General features: G+C 41.5%; 1 protein-coding gene across 1 annotated transcript in view; it reads right to left on the reverse strand.

The window, feature by feature from the left end:
• TRPM5 (transient receptor potential cation channel subfamily M member 5) overlaps nt 1-20,438 on the reverse strand; it is a 54,933-nt gene that overhangs the window by 11,712 nt on the left and 22,783 nt on the right. Inside the window, exons 9-18 of the mRNA XM_077819948.1 lie at nt 19,640-19,990; nt 18,379-18,510; nt 17,410-17,533; nt 14,637-14,782; nt 13,347-13,459; nt 12,422-12,517; nt 9,004-9,262; nt 7,223-7,341; nt 6,281-6,413; nt 1,593-1,767 (exon numbers count right to left, since the gene is read on the reverse strand). Of these exons, the coding sequence (XP_077676074.1) occupies nt 1,593-1,767; nt 6,281-6,413; nt 7,223-7,341; nt 9,004-9,262; nt 12,422-12,517; nt 13,347-13,459; nt 14,637-14,782; nt 17,410-17,533; nt 18,379-18,510; nt 19,640-19,990 (1,648 nt within the window). The remainder of the gene's footprint in view (nt 1-1,592; nt 1,768-6,280; nt 6,414-7,222; nt 7,342-9,003; nt 9,263-12,421; nt 12,518-13,346; nt 13,460-14,636; nt 14,783-17,409; nt 17,534-18,378; nt 18,511-19,639; nt 19,991-20,438) is intronic.

The following is a 20,438-nucleotide window of genomic DNA, read 5'->3' on the forward strand; positions in this document are numbered from 1 at the left end:
CTGCTCCTCCAGTGCCAAGATGGCCTTCACAACTGGCCATTAGGAGATGTCCAAAAAGAGGTTTTCAGAGTCTACTGAGCCCTATTGACTATTCTCTTCATCTTAAACAAACCCCCTCTGAGTGCCTCAGCAATGTTTACCACCTTGGAATTTCGCCTTTCAGGAAAACGTGCTTGAAGCTCTTTTGTTATTTATTGAACATCTAAGCAAGTTCTCAAACTTCAATTTTCTTTCAGGAATCCTGCAAATAGATACTTGCACTTGTCATTTCTATCATACCCAGCCTGTCCTTTAAATCTTCTAATCTCTTATCAATTAGTTTTGAGTTAGTTTTAGCAGCTGTGATCTCCCACACTCTTGCCTCCTAGCTGGCACCTCTTGGGTATGCATTTAACAAGAGAAAACTCTCCACAGGAACCTGCTGTCTTGACTTTCATGCTGTCTCTGACAGCTTCTCCAAGACATCATTTCATCTGCTAATAAACAGAGTGAATGTGAGGAAAGGCTGACTTGCTTTGTTTATTCCATTATACCTCTTGGATCACCTCTATTTCCTCATGCTTGATTTGGATTTAAATATTGTTAATGTTTGGCACTGCTGAGAATGAGGATTCTGTAGCATTCTATCAGACTTCCTTAGAATATGGCCTACTCTGGATTTACTCTGTTTCTCCATGGGTAATGCCACAATAGTGCTCTTATGTTCATGTACTTCTATTTCTGGTAGGTCAATTGGTTTGTTTTTGTATATTGTTTGAAATGCCTGACCATATAGCTACCAGCCTCATTCAATTTTGGATAATTCACTGTGAATGTAAGGTGGTGCTGCCTCCTGATTGTGACTTTGAAGTACAAGAACTTGTCTACATGCAAAGTTGCACTGGTTTAACTAAAGCTGTGATTTTTCTTAAAGTTGATTTAGTTAAACTGGTGCAAAAGGTTGTGTAAATGCTCTGATTTCAGTTTACACTAGGCTTATTTGGGTTTAGGTTCAGTCAATTAGGAACAGGTTTAATAAAATAAGTCATTGAAATAAGGTATCAACCCAAGGTTTGCACCAGCTTAACTAAGGGTATGTCTATGCTACCCGCTGGATCGGCAGGCAGCAATCGATCCAGCAGGGGTCGATTTATTGCGTCTAGATGCAATAAATCGACCCCCGAGCACTCTCCTGTCGACTCCTGTACTCCACTGCTGTGAGAGGTGCAGGCAGAGTCAACGGGGGAGCGTCAGCCGTTGACTCACCGCAGTGAAGACACCACAGTGAGTAGATCTAAGTACGTCGACTTTAGTTACGTTATTCAGGTAGCTGAAGTTGCATAACTTAGATTGATTCCCTCCCCGCCCAGCGTAGACCAGGCTTAACTCAGTTTAACTGTGTAGAGAAGACCTGCATTAATGCTGCAGCACAACTTGACAATATACAGTATAACATCCAGATATTGCAGTGCAAAATGTCATTACATCATAACATGCAGACTTTTTCCTACAGGACAAAGATAAGAAAGTGACAACCCCAGTATGGATACCCGTGCTCTGATTAATGGTACTTATTCTATGGTAGTCTGATCAGTTAAAAAACAATTTCTCACTGTCTATTTCATCCAGTGGAATCTGCCCAAATATCTGAAGGTAGGGACGATAAAGCACCCTTCTGAATATCCATTCCACTCGGCTGTCATCAGGATGGAGTAAGGCTTGAGTCGTCACACCATAGGCAATGAGCCACACACTCAGGAAAAAGAGAAAGAAGAAAACATCCTTCATCTAAAGGAGAGAAAAAAATGTTGACTGAAATTAATATACAGAGCAGGCAGAAAGTTTCTCTCGTTTCTTTAAGAGCCTATTTTCTGAGGTGGAATGAGAGAAATTCTTGTGCACACTTTTCTTTTTAACCCTCTGCCATCATACTATTCTTGTTTTGTGATCAAGATTCCCTTTTGTGACCTCTTTGCCCACCATTCGAGCTAAGGGCATGTTTTAATTCAGACTCTTACCCTTACGTGATTAAAAATGTGCCTTATTGAGGTTTTCAGACACAGGTTCTCTGTGAGATTTTACAGTAGGATGCATCCGATGACGTGAGCTGTAGCTCACAAAAGCTTATGCTCAAATACATTTGTTAGTCTCTAAGGTGCCACAAGTACTCCTTTTCTTTTTGCGAATACAGACTAACACGGCTGTTACTCTGAAACCTGCAGTAGGATTGACAGCCTTGCTGAAAACAGGATAACCTGAATCATAGAATATCAGGGTTGGAAGGGACCTCAGGAGGTCATCTAGTCCAACCCCCTGCTCAAAGCAGGACCAATCCCCAATTAAATCATCCCAGCCAGGGCTTTGTCAAGCCTGATCTTAAAAACCTCAAAGGAAGGAGATTCCACCACCACCAAAGGTCTATCTAGCCACAGTCTTCCGACAGTGGCCAATGCCAGGTGCCCCAGAGGGAATGAACAGAACAAGCAATTATCAAGTGATCCATCCCCTGTTGCCCATTCCCAGCTTCTGGCAAATAGAGGCTAGGGACACCATCCCTGCCTATCCTGGCTAATAGCTATTGATGAACCTATTCTCCATGAATTTATCTAGTTCTTTTTTGAACCCTATTATAGTCTTGGCCTTCACAACATCCTCTGGCAAGGAGTTCCAGAGGTTGACTGGGTGTTGTGTGAAAAAATACTTCCTTTTGTTTGGTTTAAACCTGCTTCCTATTAATTTCATTTGGTGACTGTAGATTCATTTTAATTAGATTTTATGATTGGACAGCTAGCTGAAAGCCTAGGTGTATTAATCCTGCAGGAGATCATTTGAAATTCCAGTTAGTAAAACAAACAAGAGATAGTGGGAGTATCTCAGACTTTTGCCAATTTACTTTGTGGTCTGAGATCATTCCAAATTTGTCTATACATGGGGACTGTGATGTTGCAGTTGTTAAAAAGGAGCGGTTGATGATCTGGAAATATTTTTGTGATCTTCATTTGCTATTTGAATTTCATTAAATAAGTGGATTTGCCCTATTTTAGAAACCACTAGTGCTACAGCAAGATGAAAAAGGAGTTAATAGGCAGTTTTGGCTTGCCTTTCTATTCAAGGGAAAAGTCTGATGTTATCCCATTTGATATACCGTTGTAGCCAATATCATTTAGTGAAATACAGTTCTCTTTCTTTGATGTAGGGCTCAGTCCTGTACCACTGAAGATATTGGGAGTTTTTTGCATTGACTTGGATTGGGAGCAGGATTAAGTTCATATTTTATGGCCTTCTCTAGACTAGAGCTTTTGTTCACTTTGTAAAATGTTAATTGATTGTGTGACTTAACACAGTGATAAATTAGGGCTGTTGATTAATCGCAGTTAACTCATGCAATTAACTCAAAAAAATTAATTGCAATAAAAAATTAATTGTAATTAATCACAGTTTAAACTGCATTGTTAAACAATAGAATACCAATTGAAATTTATTAAATATTTTTGGATGTTTTTCTACATTTTCAGATATATTGATTTCAATTACAACACAATACAAAGTGCACACTGCTTACTTTATATTATTTTTATTACAAATATTTGCACTGTAAAAATGATAAACAAAAGAAATAATATTTTTCAATTCGCCTCCTACAAATACTAGAGTGCAATCTCTTTATTGTGAAAATGTAACTTACAAATGTAGAATTTTTTTTGGTTACATAACTGCACTCAGACAAAACAATGCAAAACTTTAGAGCCTACAAGCCACTCAGTCCTACTTCTTGTTCAGCCAACTGCTAAGAGAAACAAGTTTATTTACATTTCCAGGAGATAATGCTTCCCGCCTTTTATTTACAATGTCACCTGAAAGTGAGAGGCATTCACATGGGACTTTTGTAGCCAGCATTGCAAGGTATTTACATGACAGGTATGCTAAACATTCATATGCCCATTCATGCTTTGGCCACCATTCCAAAGAACATGCTTCCATGCTGATGCTGCTCGTTATAAAATAATTCATTAATTAAATTTGTGACTGAACTCCTTGGGGGAGAATTGTAGGTCTCGGGCTCTTTTACCCGCATTCTGCCATATATTTCATGTTATAGTAGTCTCGGATGATGACTCAGCACATATTGTTCATTTTAAGAACACTTTCACTGCAGATTTGACAAAACGAAAAGAAGGTACCAATGTGAGATTGCTAAAGATAGCTACAGCACTCGACCCAAGGTTTAAGAACCTGAAGTGCCTTCCAAAGTCTGAGAGGGACAAGGTGTGGAGCATGCTTTCAGAAGTCTTAAAAAAGCTACACTCCAATGTGGAAACTACAGAACCCGAACCGCCAGAAGAGAAAATCAACCTTCTGTTGGTGGCATCTGACTCAGAACATAAAAATGAACATGTGTCGGTCTGCACTGCTTTGAATTGTTATCGAGCAGAACCCATCAGTAGGGCAGAAGCATGAAGGGACATATGAATCTTTAGCACATCTGGCATGTAAATATCTTGTGACGCCGGCCACAACAGTGCCATGAGAACACCTGTTCTCACTTTCAGGTGACATTGTGAAGAAGAAGTGGGCAGCATTATCTCCTGCAAATATAACCAAAATTGTTTGTCTGAGTGATTGGCTGAACAAGAAATAGGACTGAGTGGACTTGTAGGCTCAAAAGTTTTATGTTGTTTTATTTTTGAATGCAGTTATTTTTTGTACATAATTCTACATTTGTAAATTCAACTTTCCATGATAAAAAGATTGAATGCAGTACTTGTATGAGGTGAATTGAAAAATACTGTTTCTTTTGGGTTTTTTACAGTGCAAATATTTGTAATAAAAAATAAATATAAAGTGAGCTTTGTACACTTTGTATTCTGTGTTGTAATTGAAATCAATATATTTGAAAATGTAGAAAACATCCACAAATATTTAAATAAATGGTATTCTATTATTGTTTTACAGTGTGATAAATCACGTGATTAATTTTTTTTAATTGCTTGACAGCTCTATTATAAATGTAGTAGAAGCTGCACAAACACTTGTTCATAGTGATGGTTTAGCCTAGTGCTCAGCCTGGAGGAGGTGGGAGCTGCAGCTGTAAGTTACTCACTTGCATTCTGTAAGCATAATTTGCAATAAAAACCTATGAGTACTGTGTATGTGATACTACACAAGCATGAATACGTGGTTTTCATTTATCCTCTTGGTACTTCAAGCAATGGGACATAAGTATTCCAGTTATTCCACTGGTGCACAGATGTGAACAGTCTGGTAGCTTTTAAGTTTATTAATCTTAAGCCTTGTCTAGAATAGAGTTTCTGCTGAGCCCTGGGGTGAGCTAGGATGGGAAACAAATGTTTGTAGATGGCTATATTAGTATTTGCAGTCAGATTAACTCCATGTTAATTATTAACATGTGCTGTTTGACCTATATGATTAACATACCCAAATAAAAATCACCAGACTGTTCAAGTCTGTACCCACGTGTGGTAACTGGAACTCTTGTACATTTCCTGCAGCTGTAGGGTAGTAAATGAAAACACTGTATCAACACTTCTGCCTTATAAACACATTTTCATTATAAATTATGGTTAGAAAGCAGCTCCTACCTCTGCCAGGCACTAACCCAGATTATCTCTTCAGGGCTATGTGCCTCCCTGCCACTGACATAATGGTAGAGTTCTTCTGTAACTGGCTTGTCTCCCATTTCAGATTCTTTGCTCCAAAAGAACACAGGCCGAGCTCCTCAAAAGTATATAAACACCTAACTCACATTGAAATCAACAGGACTCAGAAGCCAAAATACCTCTGAGGATTGGAGCCCCAACTCCTGAACCAGACAAGCAGTTATGTTTAAACCGAAAGGGAACAGGAAAAGAGAGACCAGGACAGTGGGGAAGGAGAAAGAAATGACAATCTCACTGCACAGCCTCCCAAATTGTAAAGGAGTAAAGCAGGGTAGAACAAAGAAGAAAGAAACAAAGGGCTCGATTAACAGTTGCCCTGCACTTTTGTATAATCACTTACAGCTGTGCTAACTGGGTGTAAAATGCATTGGGGTAAATGACTATACAAGGTGCAAGGCAATGCTGAATTGGATCCAAAATGTATGTGCTACAGACCTCTTTGAGAGGAGCCACATCTGGCTGATAATAACTCTTAATGATGCTACAATATAAGCCAAACTAGAGCACTTTAAAAAAGAAGAGTTATACACTGACTTCCTTAAAATTATAATGCTCAAATTTTTGTTTTGTTTGTTTCACTGCAGAATCCTCAAGAATTTCTCTTTGAGAGAGCTTATACTCACCATTCTTTCCACAATTATGATCTTTGGCCCTAGTTGCTTGTGAATGGCAAAAATATGTATCAGTCTCAGAGCGAACACCATGAAATCAATGGCAAGTACTGTACGGCCAGCTTGAAATGTTGAGTTCAGCATTCTGCAAAACAGACCGAATGAAACAGCCTCAAACACCACCCAGATACCTTGTTTATAGAGTTATACATCTTGATTCAATGTAGAATCCAGGCAAGGAAAGGATGTGTGCTTAGGGCTTGTATCTCACATGAGCCACAACCATCCCACTGTAAAAAGAATGTAACATCTGCCAATGAGAAGCACCCAGCCACTGCAGGAACACCAGCCTCCCCATGTCAGCTGTGTGAGGCCATATAAACCACTAGGACTACAGAGAGGTGAGACAAGAGAGTACATCGATTTGATGTTGTCTCAAAGAGGAAATGATGTTTCCCTGTGCAAGTGTTTCTATGTTCCAGATACGTTTTTCTGTAGTCTGTGTGACAGCCTCTTTAGCCCAGTGGAAGTTTAGAGCTCACAGAGGGGTGCTTTCAGCCCAACTTACCACCAATATAGACTCTACTGTCTCAAAACTGATGAAAAATAAAAGCCACCAGAGCCTTCCCTTAGATGCATGCATGAGCCTCCCATGGACGGTGGCAGGAATAGTTTAGTGAAGAGGGATAGCTCAGTGGTTTGAGCATTGGTCTGCTAAGCCCAGAGTTGTGAGTTCAATCCTTTTGAGGGGGCCATTTAGGGATCTGGGGTAAAAATTGGGGATTGGTCCTGCTTTGAGCAGGGGGTTGGACTAGATGATCTCCTGAGGTCCCGTCCAACCCTGATATTCTATGATCTCTTGTTATAGTACATGCCTACCTGGCTTCATATTAGAGATATCTGACCATGTCACATGAAACAGATACAGGGGCAAAACTCTTGAAAGATACCAACCTGCAGGTCACTCCAATTATAAACAGAAAGATGGCCACCATATCACACTTATTCCAGTTATCCTCCACATACAGTTTAAATTTCTTAATTAAATTCATGTCTTCATCTGTAAAGAAACTCTGCAAGGGAGCAACAATTGTCCGTGTTAGCTTGCCAGCTCTTGTGATTTTAGTGTGAGTCCTGTGATGTTTGCTGTTTTTCTGCAAGCCCCAGCTCCTCAAGTCAAGTGATTACATGAGCATCTCAGCTTTTTCTTTTTTTGAAAAAGAAGGTATGTATCTGACCCCCATGGTAATTGAGAAAAGCTTGAAAACATGACCCAGCTGCACACTAGAAGCTCTAGCTCCAGAAAGCAAATGAAAATAACCCAACATTTATTATTTTTAAAAAAATTCATGATATTTAAGTTAATATCATTAGTTTTTTGGAGGCTGACTCATAATTTTTTTCAGCACTGGGGGTTGGCCATATCTGTTTCTGTTTTATAAAAATCTTTTCAATCAGACTGATCTCAATTTCCAGGTATGGGTGCCTAAACTGCGTATTTAAACCCTGGATGCTTAAACTGCCACTAACTAGCTTTGAGTATCCAGACAGCAGCTGGTTCTCTTACTTAGGTGTCCATGTCTACAACATTGGGCTCTTGATGTTTTACGGATGTATTACAAACAATCCTCAGCCCAAACATCCTCTCTGATCACCTCAGTGTGACAGGATACAACAGTCCAACATAACCTCTATAAAATATGCTCATCTGATTTGTGACAAATTGGTGGCTACCCTCTGAGCTTTCACCATGTTGCAAGCCCTGGCCATTCAGAACTTCCTAGTAAAAGTGGGGCTATAACCCTTATCCTCATACTTCAGGAGCACTGGCCCCCTACTTCTTGAGCTAAAGGAGAAGGCCCACTAATTCTTTTAGGGTCAGGGTCTATGACAACAAGGTAAGCAGTCCAGGTACTCCCCGATAGAGGCCATTTGTGTATATACAAACTAGGCAGTTCCCTACAGTATTGTGGACACACCATTTCAGCTGCTAAACCAGGCAGCTGAAGATATTCTAAAAACAATTGCAAGATTAATGGAGAAATCTTTAAAAAATCTGAACATAGCCTAATGGACTGAACTGAAAAGCATTTTAGAAAAACAAAAGTTAAACTGTTTAAGAGGCAAACTCATTAACCTCTTCACACGAAAGCTCATGCTCAAATAAATTGGTTAGTCTCTAAGGTGCCACAAGTACTCCTTTTCTTTTTGCGAATACAGACTAACACGGCTGTTACTCTGAAACCTAAATATATATAAAATTCTGGAGGAAGTGGGAGGCACAACAGTGGTAGATGGGATCGCTCCATGAGGAGGAAGTAGGGCGGATTAACCATTCGGCGGGAACGGAGCTTGGTTGTGGTGAGTGGAACTGGATAGGTAAACAGATAGCTGTTAGCCCAGAGGAAGGACTCACCAATCCCAGAGCATCAGCAAACTACCTAGAATATTGGTAGCAGCTGTAGCTTCTCCTGGAAGAACAAGTGTAGAGCTGCAGCTCTGTGTGATGGAGGACCGGCATGTCAGCTGGGTGTATGTGAGGAGGAAATACACAGGCTGCTCTGGGTAATGAAAAGGTGCAGAGCAATGAAAAAATTTCAGTGCTTTCCTACATGAAGCTGCCCTTGACATTCCACCTCTTGAAGACAATGGGATTACATAGCCTGTAAATCAACTCTGAATCTTACTACCTGAATTTAGCACACTATTGTGAAGGTATGTAGGAGGTTACTGACCTGTCGGATTTCTTCCAAGACCAATGTAAAAACCCAAAAGTAAAGTATAATCTCCTTAACAGAAGGACCCTCAGGTGGTGCTGGTTTAAAATCCAGTAACAAGACATAGGTAAATAGAAACAGAAAAGCAAAATACATGATAACGTTCCCCATAAACACTGTTACAGGGGCACTCCAAAACTTTTTCCAGCGAGTAAACATGAATGTTGCCCATGCTACGTTTTCAGCAGACCTCTGCTTCTCTACTTTGACATCTACCCTGTAAAACAAAGAGAGCAAATTATAGTGACAGTTTCCTAAAATCTGTTTGTAAAAGAACACTGGGCCTGATCCTGTGCAGTGCCGAGGGTCTCCCCAGAGCTAGTGAGGGCCAGATCTGCAGCTGGTGCATGTTAGAGGAGCTCCATTGAAACCAGTGGAACAATACTGATTTATGCCAGCTGAGGATCTGGCTCTGGATAGTCTAAGTTCTCCTTGAAGTCATTGGAAGCACCTTGTCATAGTAGAAACACTGACAGGCAGCATTTACGCTTTGTATGTTTTAAAACAAAACTGTACCAAACCTATTACATATTTTCATTCCTTTAGCTTGGTATTTCCTTTTCAGTACAGTGGAATAGGTTTGCTTAGTGTTTGTTTTGTTTTTTGGTTTTGTGTGTGTGTGTTTGGGTTTTGTTTTTGTTTTTTTGGAGGAGGGCTAGGATTTAAACATACCCCTTGAGCATTTGCAACACAAACATTGCAGCATCATACTAGTGCATGAGGACCAAAAGGGAAACAGATTAGTTACTATTCATTGTTCAAAATGAGAGCGAGATGTGAAAAGTGAACAGACACCATCAATGCTGACAAGTAAATGTATATTCTAAACATTATTTTGTTTCTGATAAACCCAGGTACTATTTTTCACACAGGTGAGGACTTTCTTTTAAAATATAGGATTTTAAACATGTGTGTTCCTTTAGGACCAGACTGAAATACCCTTTTTCACACTGAGTAGTGCCTTATTTCTCAAGTAGTGCTGCTGAAATCAATGGAACTATTCAAGAAGTGAGGTACTACTCAATACGAGTAAGAGTATTTCAGTCTGGTCCTAAGCTTAAAGTTATAGTGAATCACTAAAAAGTATGACAGGAGTTCTCAGTAAAGAAGTCAGGCTTGTGAGTTATTAATGTAAGCGCTGACTGTATTGTGGTTGACTGAGTGTTATGGTAACTGATGGAAAATCTGGCCATATACCTGCAAAACATGCCACAGTTCTTTAGTATATAAAGTGCTATACAGTGTAAAAGTAAGTTATTCTGTGCATATAATGCAAAACCCTCATATTTGGCAGCAATCTGATTCAGTAAAATTTCTCTCTCTCTCTTTTTTTTTTTTAACTTTAGTGTCTCCCCTGGCTGTGCTTGTTTCCATCTAAGTTGCGGTCTATAGACTAAGGATGTTATTGCACCTTTAAGTTTGTGTTCCTTGACGTGAAGGAGATCACTCTTTAAACAGAGATGTGTTCACTAAGGGAAAACTTCCTCTGCATCTCAAACAAATTACAAAGCAATTGATTCTACATGAGGTTTTTATTTCTCCTGGTACTATTTCTAACTTCAAAATATTTTAATTCATAGCCAGCCTGTTCTCCCTTGATTCTCTAGGGAGCAGTTGTCATAACACTAAATTTATTACATGAGCACAGCCATTCCCATGGCAACAGGCAGATGTCGTAAACAAATAATTATGACTTGGGATTCAGAAAAAGAAAAAGACCTGGGAGGGAGAGAAATCCCATATTAACATAAACTCTTGAGACAATAACACATGGAACAGAAAACATACTGGCCAAGAACAATATACCTCCCTTTAATATGAGGACATCAAAACATTTCATAGACATGAATTAATAACTGCTTTCTTGAGAGAGATAGAGGTGCTATTATACCCATTTTATGGATGATGAAGCAGAGAAACTAGTGACTTTTCCCCAAAGTGTCATCAATTCAATGTCAAAATTAAGAATAGAAACAAAGAGTTCTGACTCTGTCCACTATATGACATTCCCTCAACTTCAGTTGTTCAGACCTTTCAAAGAATGCTAGTGAAACAAAATCAAATATATGGATGATTTAATCACGTTTGTTGAATTTCATGTGTCTGATCCAGGCATTCAGCTCCCTTTAGCATCCGTGGGAGTTGTGTACTTATCACAGGGAGAATATCTCTTTCCTGATGTATGGTGAAAACCTCTTGGCCACCTTCAGATCTAAAACAGATGGTTTTTTGATTAAGACACTAGACTGGGACTCGGAAGATCTGGGTCCAATCACTGGCTCCGCTGTAAGAAAAGGAGTACTTGTGGCACCTTAGAGACTAACCAATTTATTTGAGCATAAGCTTTCGTGAGCTACAGCTCACGCTCACGAAAGCTTATGCTCAAATAAATTGGTTAGTCTCTAAGGTGCCACAAGTCCTCCTTTTCTTTTTGCGAATACAGACTAACACGGCTGCTGCTCTGAAACCTGGCTGTGCTGTGGAATTGATGTGTGTCTGTGGCCAAGTTAAATCATCTCCCTCTGCCTGGATCCCATTTGCAGAATGGGGATGATAATACTTGCTTTCTCCAGTCCTCCATCTTGTCTATTTATAAATAAAGGATATGCCTATGCTATAAGGGCAGGTGTGACTGTAGCACAGGTAGACATACTTGTCCTAGGTTTAATCTAGCTAGCATGGGCAACAACAGCAGGGTAGAGATGGTGGCATGAGTTCAGCATGGGCTAACAATCAATCACAGCCTTCCCTTGCAGTGTAGCTATACCCTCAGCATCTCAGAGCAAGGCCTGTCTCTGATGATATGTATGTCTATCACCTAGCCTGAGAGGATTCTGATTGGGATAGAAATGCTAGGTGCTACTATACTAAACATAATTATTGTGGATTTGGCTGTGAAGACCTGGGTACAGAGGGATAAAGTATCAGAAAGTTCAGATCCCAAAGTTGAATGAGTTCAGAGTCTGCTTTCTGCATGTCTTTCAGCAGCTCGCTACTCAGGCCTGTGCAGTTTTAGGCCTTAAATCCAATACACAGCAGCTGTAATTCTCTGAATGAAATGCTAAGAGGAGACTTGAGAGAATCTGGCTAATACGCCAGCCATCAGCTCTGTGGGTATGAGCTGTATAGACTGACTGAAGTTGCTTTGTTCATTTAAAAATAACTCCATGCTCCTATTTATCTCCCCATTTCCCTTTATGCAGTAATAATTATAACGACCTTGGCAGGGCATTTCCTGAGGATTGACTGACAAGGGCACCTCAGCTGCCCTTTGGGTTATCAGCTAGTCATTAATCCCTGAGAAATGTCCTGTGCTTTGACTGTTGTTGTCTTAATTCAACTTCCAAACGATATCAACGGATTGACTCAGACTTACCTATCCCCCTCCTTGGAAAAAAGCAAAGTCCTTTCTGTGTCTAGGCTGTCTAGCTCTCTGAATGTCTCTGGCTCATTCTTTGATTGTACTTGCTCACTGTAAGAAAATATAATTATTATTGAAAGATGATGGAAGGCAGCTCTTCACTGCTGAACTGAGGGCTATGCAGCTATATTACAGCAGCCTGGCCTGGGATCTCTCCCCAGTAAGAGGCTCTTATGTGGCTAGAGAGAACTTGCCAGGCTATGTATTTCACACCCTGTAGGGGGCAAGCTGGAGATCCAGCACAGAAGGGAACCTACAGAAACAGTGAGGAGTCCGGTGGCACCTTAAAGACTAACAGATTTATTTGGGTATAAGCTTTTGTGAGTAAAAAAAACCCACTTCTTCAGATGCATGGAGTGAAAATTACAGATGCAGGCATTATTATACATGAAGAAAAGGGAGTTACCTTACAAGTGGAGAATACATTCACGTTTTAAGCATAGTAAGGGGCTGCACGAGGCCCGTGCAACCATTAAATATCACTTAAGGCTTCTTAGGTTATGTTGACACTGCAGCTGGGAGGTGTGATTCCCAGACTCACGCTAGCTTCCCTGGAGATTGCAGCACAGGTGGTGGCTTGAGCTAGTTGCCTGAGTTCAAGTCTGCCTGCCCGTCCTGCGACATCTACGCTACTTTTAGCACACTAGCACGAGCAGAACTAGCATGAGTCTCTTTACCCACGCTGGGAATGACATCTCACAGCAGCAGTGAAGACGTACCCCTAGGGCTTAATGGCTGGCTCCTCTGCCCAGAGGGAACTTCACCCTCATTTCTTTCTGTGATTATTTCTGTGTGTGCAATATATTTTTCATTTGTCTCTTACTGATTCTTTTCCTACCCTCTGGGGCAGCTTTTACACACACACACGTTTTGTTTATACCTGAATGCTATTAGATTAGTGTAGATTAGAAGAGGACACCAGAACCCGCAGATTAATTTCAGGATTGGCGTGCTTGTTGACATGTCTCCCCACCAGATTTTTGTCAAGAAGGCCTGAAAGTCAAAGAAAAAGAACAGAAAGTAAGCCTGGCTTTGACACAAAGCAAGTGAACGTGCAGCTAAATCACATTTTTCTTCTATGGAATCTTGAAGGGTGGGACAAGAAACACTATCTAAAACTAGATTGTGGGCACGTCTTCACTGCAGAGTTAACTCCAGTTGTCGACACTCTCTTACTCCTCTCAAGATAACCTAGCCCAAGGGAAAGCAGCTGTGTCCAGGCTGGCACGGCTCTTGTTCATGTATGGCACTAAGACTTCGGGGGACATATCCCATGGTTCTTTGCGCGGCAGTAAGCTGATCTGATCTATGAATTCTTTCACGGCAAATTGCAGGAGAATGTATCTCCTTTCTGGGCACATGTGAGGAAGGGACAGGATGGGGGATTGTAGGAAGACATTGGAGGACTTAGCGGCACTGGAGCGGAGCTAGCCTGTGTCCATGCTACAGAGTGACTGTGACAGTCGCTGATGAGTTGGGCTGTTGAGTTGTAGCCAACACACCCTGATGGGCAGCAAACTTGAGATAAAAGCATCACCACACTTCACTTTTTGGTTTTGTGGGTGGACAGGACCTCAAGTTAAGGGTAACGCTTAAGTTATAATTAGGGTTATCAGCACTCTAGGATTGCCCTGGAGTCTCCAGGAATTAAAAAATAATCTTTCATTAAAGATTGTGTCATGTGATGAAACCTCCAGGAATATGTCCAACCAAAATAGGCACCCCGAGTTATAATTCGAGTTAACTTTGTCATGAAGAAACTTTGTTTGGCCTAACTCAGCCATGTGATGGAGTCACCCCACACCTCTGTACAGCTTCATTCAATCCTTTCAGATCCTGGCTTCAGTTGTGAAATGGAGAATAGCAGATGCATTCCCAGTGCTCTTCTGTGAGCAACTGGGTGGGAGAAAGCAGGGAGTGGGTGGAGCCAGAGCTTTGACCTCTTCTCCACTGATGGCCTGACTGGACACAAGGAGGTGAGTAATGCACTGCAGAAGAATACTCCCATCTCCTGTTGCTTCAGGGGAGCACTGGAGGAATTGTGCCTCAGCGAGATGTTTCTTGGGGGGTTGCAGTTTATCCATGAACTCCTCTTTTGTTCAGGGCTCTGCCTAAAAGTACAATCCTGCCCCTAGAAAGTCACAAGGGAATCTCCTTGCATTTTGCTCACCTGGACACCATCATGTGCAAAGAAAGACTTAGCGTCTGCTTCTGTAGCCAAGTGGAGACAGGTGGTTTTGCTCCAGTATTGGTTTTTCCTCACCAGTAAAGCAAAAGCTCGTTCCTCACTGTTGTGATAGCATTCACTGAATAGCTCTGCCAAGCGAAGGAAATGTAGAGCTGTGGATCTGTCATGGAAAATACATCTGTGCATACACACCGGGGCAGGAGAGAGAACTTGTATATTTCTCTTGGGAAAAGAGTCAATATTCAGGGAATTGTGGTAAAAATGCTTTTGAAAATGTCTCCTTAAATGTAAGTGTTTACAAAAAGCTATTGCAGAAATCGTTCATCCCCCTTAGGTGCCCATTCATTGCCCCTTTCTTGACTACATGATTTCTTCTCAACCTTTAGTCTGTTTAATTTTTTTCACACCTACTTGACTTTTTATTGATATACTGAACCTCAGTTCTTCCACAGGTGACATAAAAGCCCATTTTACAAGCACACAAATACACATTAAAGGCCCAACTGTGAAGCCGCTTCATATGCAGAATTTAATGCAGTACCCAGCACAAACCAAACTCTGGTAGGTTTTCTTACACACTGAAGAACCTGATTCTTTAAGGTGCCAAGCACCCTCCACTCCCATGGGTAATCCAAGGGAAATGAAGGTGCTCAATATTAGGCCTTACCCAACTAACCATGGTTTCAAGCCACAGACATGTTGCACACCAACATTGGCCCTTTTAGGGCAAAATTCTTTAACAGGAGCTGGCCTTTGGTCTTAGTGCTTGGTTGCTATGGCAATGAGCGCACCAGCAGAAGTAAGTCACAGTGTGCTCATTGTGTCTGGGTTGGTTACTGTGTCTGTCATTCTACTGATCTCTCATCCCTTCCCCCCCACCACCACCACTCTAGAGCATTTCCTATCCCAGCCTTCATCATCTCAATCACTTTGGCTTTGCAATGTCACTGTTTTTTGAAGTTGCCTTTCTATAGTTTGATATGAGTTTATTTTGCAGCATCCCTTGAATATGCTCACTGAAGTACATATCGTTGTCAGGACCAGATTAAGACTTCTAGGCACTGTTGGTCTGATCCCGGGCCAATGAAGTTAATCGAAAGACTTTCATTGATTTCAGTGGCCCTACAGTCCTTTGTCTAGGACTCCAGCATTCATGTGATTGCCCCAGAGTCTCTGTTCTGATTTTAGAAACAAAAAATGTCTAGCCCTCATGATTGCAAAGGCAACCTGGAAAATGTGACCCTTGTGTAAATGGATTCAGTGTTGTTTGCCAGACCGTGCTCATGCTCGCACCCAGCTGAACACACTAAAAACAGCAGTATAACTATGATAGCACAGGCAATGGCCTCCCAGACTAGCTGCCCGCAGTACGTACCAAAGGGGTCTGGGCAGGTTTTTCACTTGGCACGGCTAGTCCAGGCCACCACCACTGCCCAGGCTACTGGGGTTATGGGGCTATTTTTCTTGTGCTGGCTCAGGCAGAGCTAGTGTCAGTACATCTACGCAACCCGCAAATCCTACCCCCAGATCCAAGTGCAGATGCAGCCAAAGCCTTGTTGCTCTAGGGCCCTGCCAACACAACCTAACAGAGAACTCTGTGGAGGAGAAGAGTGCAGCAGACCTGGCTCACCCCCCGTCAGACAAACCCAGCTGCTGGCGGAAGTTCCAGGGGACCCATGTGAATCCACCCTCATCTTTCCCCTGCTGCCACCACAGATGCTGCTGAAGGAAGGGGGACGTCTCCCTATGGCACTCCTGCCATCAAGGCTGCAACTAGAAGGTCAAAGCCATGGGCAACATTGTGTGCCAGGGTGTGCCTGGGGCCCTGGATTGCTTAATCTGGTCCTGGCTTTTGCTGGGATCTGTCGTGTATCCTTGATGGTGATTATTTTAATTCTGGCTGCCATTTGGAACGTTAAATTAAAATCTAGCAAGCTGGTTGGTTTCACGTGTTCAAAATCTTTGCCTTGGCATCTATGCAGCTGCCACAAGGCTGGGGAGTAAATCTACAGGGCACTTGAACTGGTTTGAATAATGAACTGACCCAAGCTATCGAATAGACTTCCAAATCCATACTTAAAGCTTTTTTGAGGTTTGAAAGTGTTTCAGCTACCTCTTTATTTCATCTGCCACTTCCACACACCTCTGTACTTCCTGCTTTCGTCTAGGATCAGGAGCTTTAAGTTATCAAAATGCAGTGAGAGAGGATGTTCTTACGGTAATTCAGCTTGGGCAATACCAGCAAGCACTGGAAATCTTGAGAGTCTAATTTTGTGAGGGCCTTGGGAGCATGATTTAGAGAGACAGAGACACAATGATAAAGCCAGGGTTAGAAGGGAGAGGCAGCTTCCCCACCCTGGAGATTAGGAAGGGCTAGTGGGTGTACCCATTTCAAGTGCCCAGCAGGGGTCCGGCATTTTTGTGTGTGTATTTCAGAGAGTACTTTGAACCTGAAATGGTCCCACTTAAATTGGGGCTGGCCAGTTTCCTCTAAAGCCTTAAAAATCACAGGGTAGAGCAAAAATAATGGTTTAAAATCTTATAATTTATACGTTACTCTTGTGACTTTGGTGGGGAGGGAGGTGGTTCTGACTTGTGATATCTGAATGCTTGGGATTGGCAAAGCTTCAAAAGGGCTGGGGTACTCCTAGGAGCATGTCTGTTATTACTTTAAGATGTTTTTTGCTAGCTGGTCTTCCAGTGCCATTCACATCTTAAATATTTGATAATGATCTTAAAGACTGCAGTTGCTTACCCAGAGCGAGCTGATCATACTTGGCTTCTTTCATCCTACGGGCTACTTCAGCCTCTGTCTCCAGTCGGGACATGTCCTTGAGAATCTTACAAGCTGCCAAAGCTGCAGCTACACCTTCTTGTCCCTAGAAAATGGAAAGGGGATGGGGGCAGCCTACGATAAATATTAATGATTCTGAATGATGGGAATGTCACCGTTAGAGCTGGTTGAAAAATGGGGAGGGGATTCTGTGGAAAACTTTAAGTTTGTTTGTTTGGTTGGTTTGGTTTGTTTGGGTAGGCGGCAGAAATACAAGCAACAGAAAACTTGGGCTGAATTACTTGATTTGGAAATGCTGTTGCAGTGCCTCATGGGAGTTGTAGTTCTAGTACCTCTTTCAGACTAGTGATTTTTGGGGTCATCTCCATGGTTGGGAACCCAGCTGGAGACCCTTTAAAGGGCTCTGACTTTCAGACAGCAGGGAAGGGCCAAGAGGAGAAGAGTGACTGGTGGAAACAGAGAAACACATTTCCTCACAGATGCAGAGCATGAGTAATGGGTATGCTGTTGTGCCTCTACCTTCCCCATGGTGCGAAAACCAAACACACAATTAACCCACTGGGAAAGGAACCAAATGTGAGGTCAGAGGCAAAGGGTCACTGACTACCCAGAAGACAGTGATTAAAATCAAGGGCCAGATGCTCATATTGTGTTAATCAGCAGAGCTTAATGGAAGCCAATGAAGCTGCATTGATTTATACCAGCTGTGGCTCCCACCATGTTTATGTAACTTCTGGCCACTACCAGCCTGAGCTACATTCACACTAAAGCAATTCTGAGGTGAAAGACTCCATAAAAGTCATATCTCATGTCTTGAGGGACAAACATATATATCTTCACTTCCTAACTGCAAGACTGAATATACTAATATTTCAGATCTAAAACAAATGGCTAATAAGTGGCCTAAAGTAGTTATATTTTGAAGCTTACCATAGCCCAGAAATAGTTTGCCATCTTGTGCCGGTTTTGAAGTACTGCCCATAAAAATAAATCCCTCCAGGGATTCTCACTCTTCTGGTTCATATCCAGGAGCCCAGGTAATCGTTTTGCATTTGTTTTATCCTAAAATACATTTTTAGAAAAACTTAAAATCTGATTTTATAATTTCATTTTATATTTTTAATATATTGTCAGATATGTCTGTGCCAACTACATGATCCAAGCAGCAAATCAGCAGTGTGAGCACTTTCAAATCCTTTTGATTTTCCTTAGGATCAAGAAGTAATTAATTCATTCTGTATACTGAATAAAAGGGGCCTTGTATCCAGGATACAACCTAATATGTGTGAGAACATTTGGGGTGAAATCCTGGCCACACTGAAGTCTATGGCAAAAATTCCCACTGATTTCACTGGAGCAAGGATTTCACCCTCTGTGTGTAATATCATCCAAAAACCCCCCCTGTGATTAGCTCATCTAAACTGGATTTGAATTATACCAGGATCTGCATAACTGGGGCAAAGAACTCAGTTTCAGGGTAAACCAACAAAAGGTATTTTTATTTAAACATAAAACCACTCTCAACATGGCCCTGTACACAACAAGAATGAGCGCTGGAGTGCTCCTTCTTTTTTTAGTCCAAGCACCAGCTGCTCAGCCTCACTGCTTCTTACTCACATGAAGAATAGCTTAAAATAAAATGCAGTTTATTCTTCAAATATTTTGAGGATTTAGTCTATATAAATAATCATGCTGAAATTGGGGTGGACAAGGTCTGTTAGCTATTTTTGTTCCCCCATCCATAAAAGAACTGGGAAGTTGTTGGCATATCTACTTGAAATTCTGCTAGAATTTGTAGTTTAGCGATCTGAGACCTACAGAATTACTGATAAACCTGAATCACTGATCATATTTTTTGAATCCCTGCATTCCCTTCTATGAATCCACCCCTACACTTTGAACTTAATTCAAGATACAATACCTTGTAGCGGGTGGGAGGGAGGGATGGGGGCATAAAGAGGAATCACAAAATGTTTTGCAAAAAATCCCTCCCTTTTTTTAGTCAAAAATTAAAAATTGGAAGATTCAAAACATTTTAACAAATTTTATAGCTGGTTGAAGAAAAGAGAAAACTGTCTAGTTTCTCCAATTCTCTGCCCTGCCCTCATTTTCAAAATGCTGGACAGCTGTACATAAAATCAGAAAACAGAGAGAACAGCGGTTTAATATGTGAATCTTGACTGTAACTCACAGCTTTCTTCTTGCTTCCTGGCTTGACCTCTTGATAGAAACCTTTACATGCATCATGAAGAAAATCCTTGAGAACTCTAGAAACTTCATGAAGGCTAAAGAGCGGGCAGACGTCCATCATTTCCTTCTGTTGTTGACCCGTGATCCCTGCTAGTGTCAGCCTGCTTTCCTCGTGTTTCTTCAGCAGGAGTGCATAGAGGAGGCATTTCCGAGAGATAGAGCAGTAGAGCCTCTGAAGCCGGCTGTACGTCAGGAAGTCGTACACGTTGGCCCCATTGTCGATAAATAACTTTACGAATTCTGGCTTATCATTCACCAGAGCATCCATCATCACTTCCTCTAGGTCGCAGGACTAGATTTCCATGAAACACAAAAGGGAATATTTCTATTTTACAAGTACTGCTGAAAGCCATGGGGGATTAGGGTTGGGAAATTAGACTTTCACCCACTGTTTAAATCCAGACCAGATCAGCACTCGTTGAAATTTGCTACCACCAGACTGATGTGAAATGAAAGAACGGCCTCAAATCAGGTCTTTGAGCATAAGTGTGTGCATAATGGAAAAACTCCATCACAATTAGTATTTATGGGCGCCCTGTTACTATTGTACGTATATTTGTAATGCGGCAGTGTGTAAGAGCCCGTCATGGACCAGGACCCCATTCTGTTAGTTGCTAGACGAATACAAAACAAAAGGATGCCTGAAGGGCTGTTGGCAGTTTCGGTGCAGTAGTCAAAGACAGAAGGGGTACGGCAGCTGAATTTTCCTTGGCTCTTTAGATATAATCCTCTGTGGTCAA

The sequence above is a fragment of the Eretmochelys imbricata genome, chromosome 6 (assembly GCF_965152235.1).
Source record: "Eretmochelys imbricata isolate rEreImb1 chromosome 6, rEreImb1.hap1, whole genome shotgun sequence".
Classification (NCBI taxonomy): domain Eukaryota; kingdom Metazoa; phylum Chordata; order Testudines; family Cheloniidae; genus Eretmochelys; species Eretmochelys imbricata.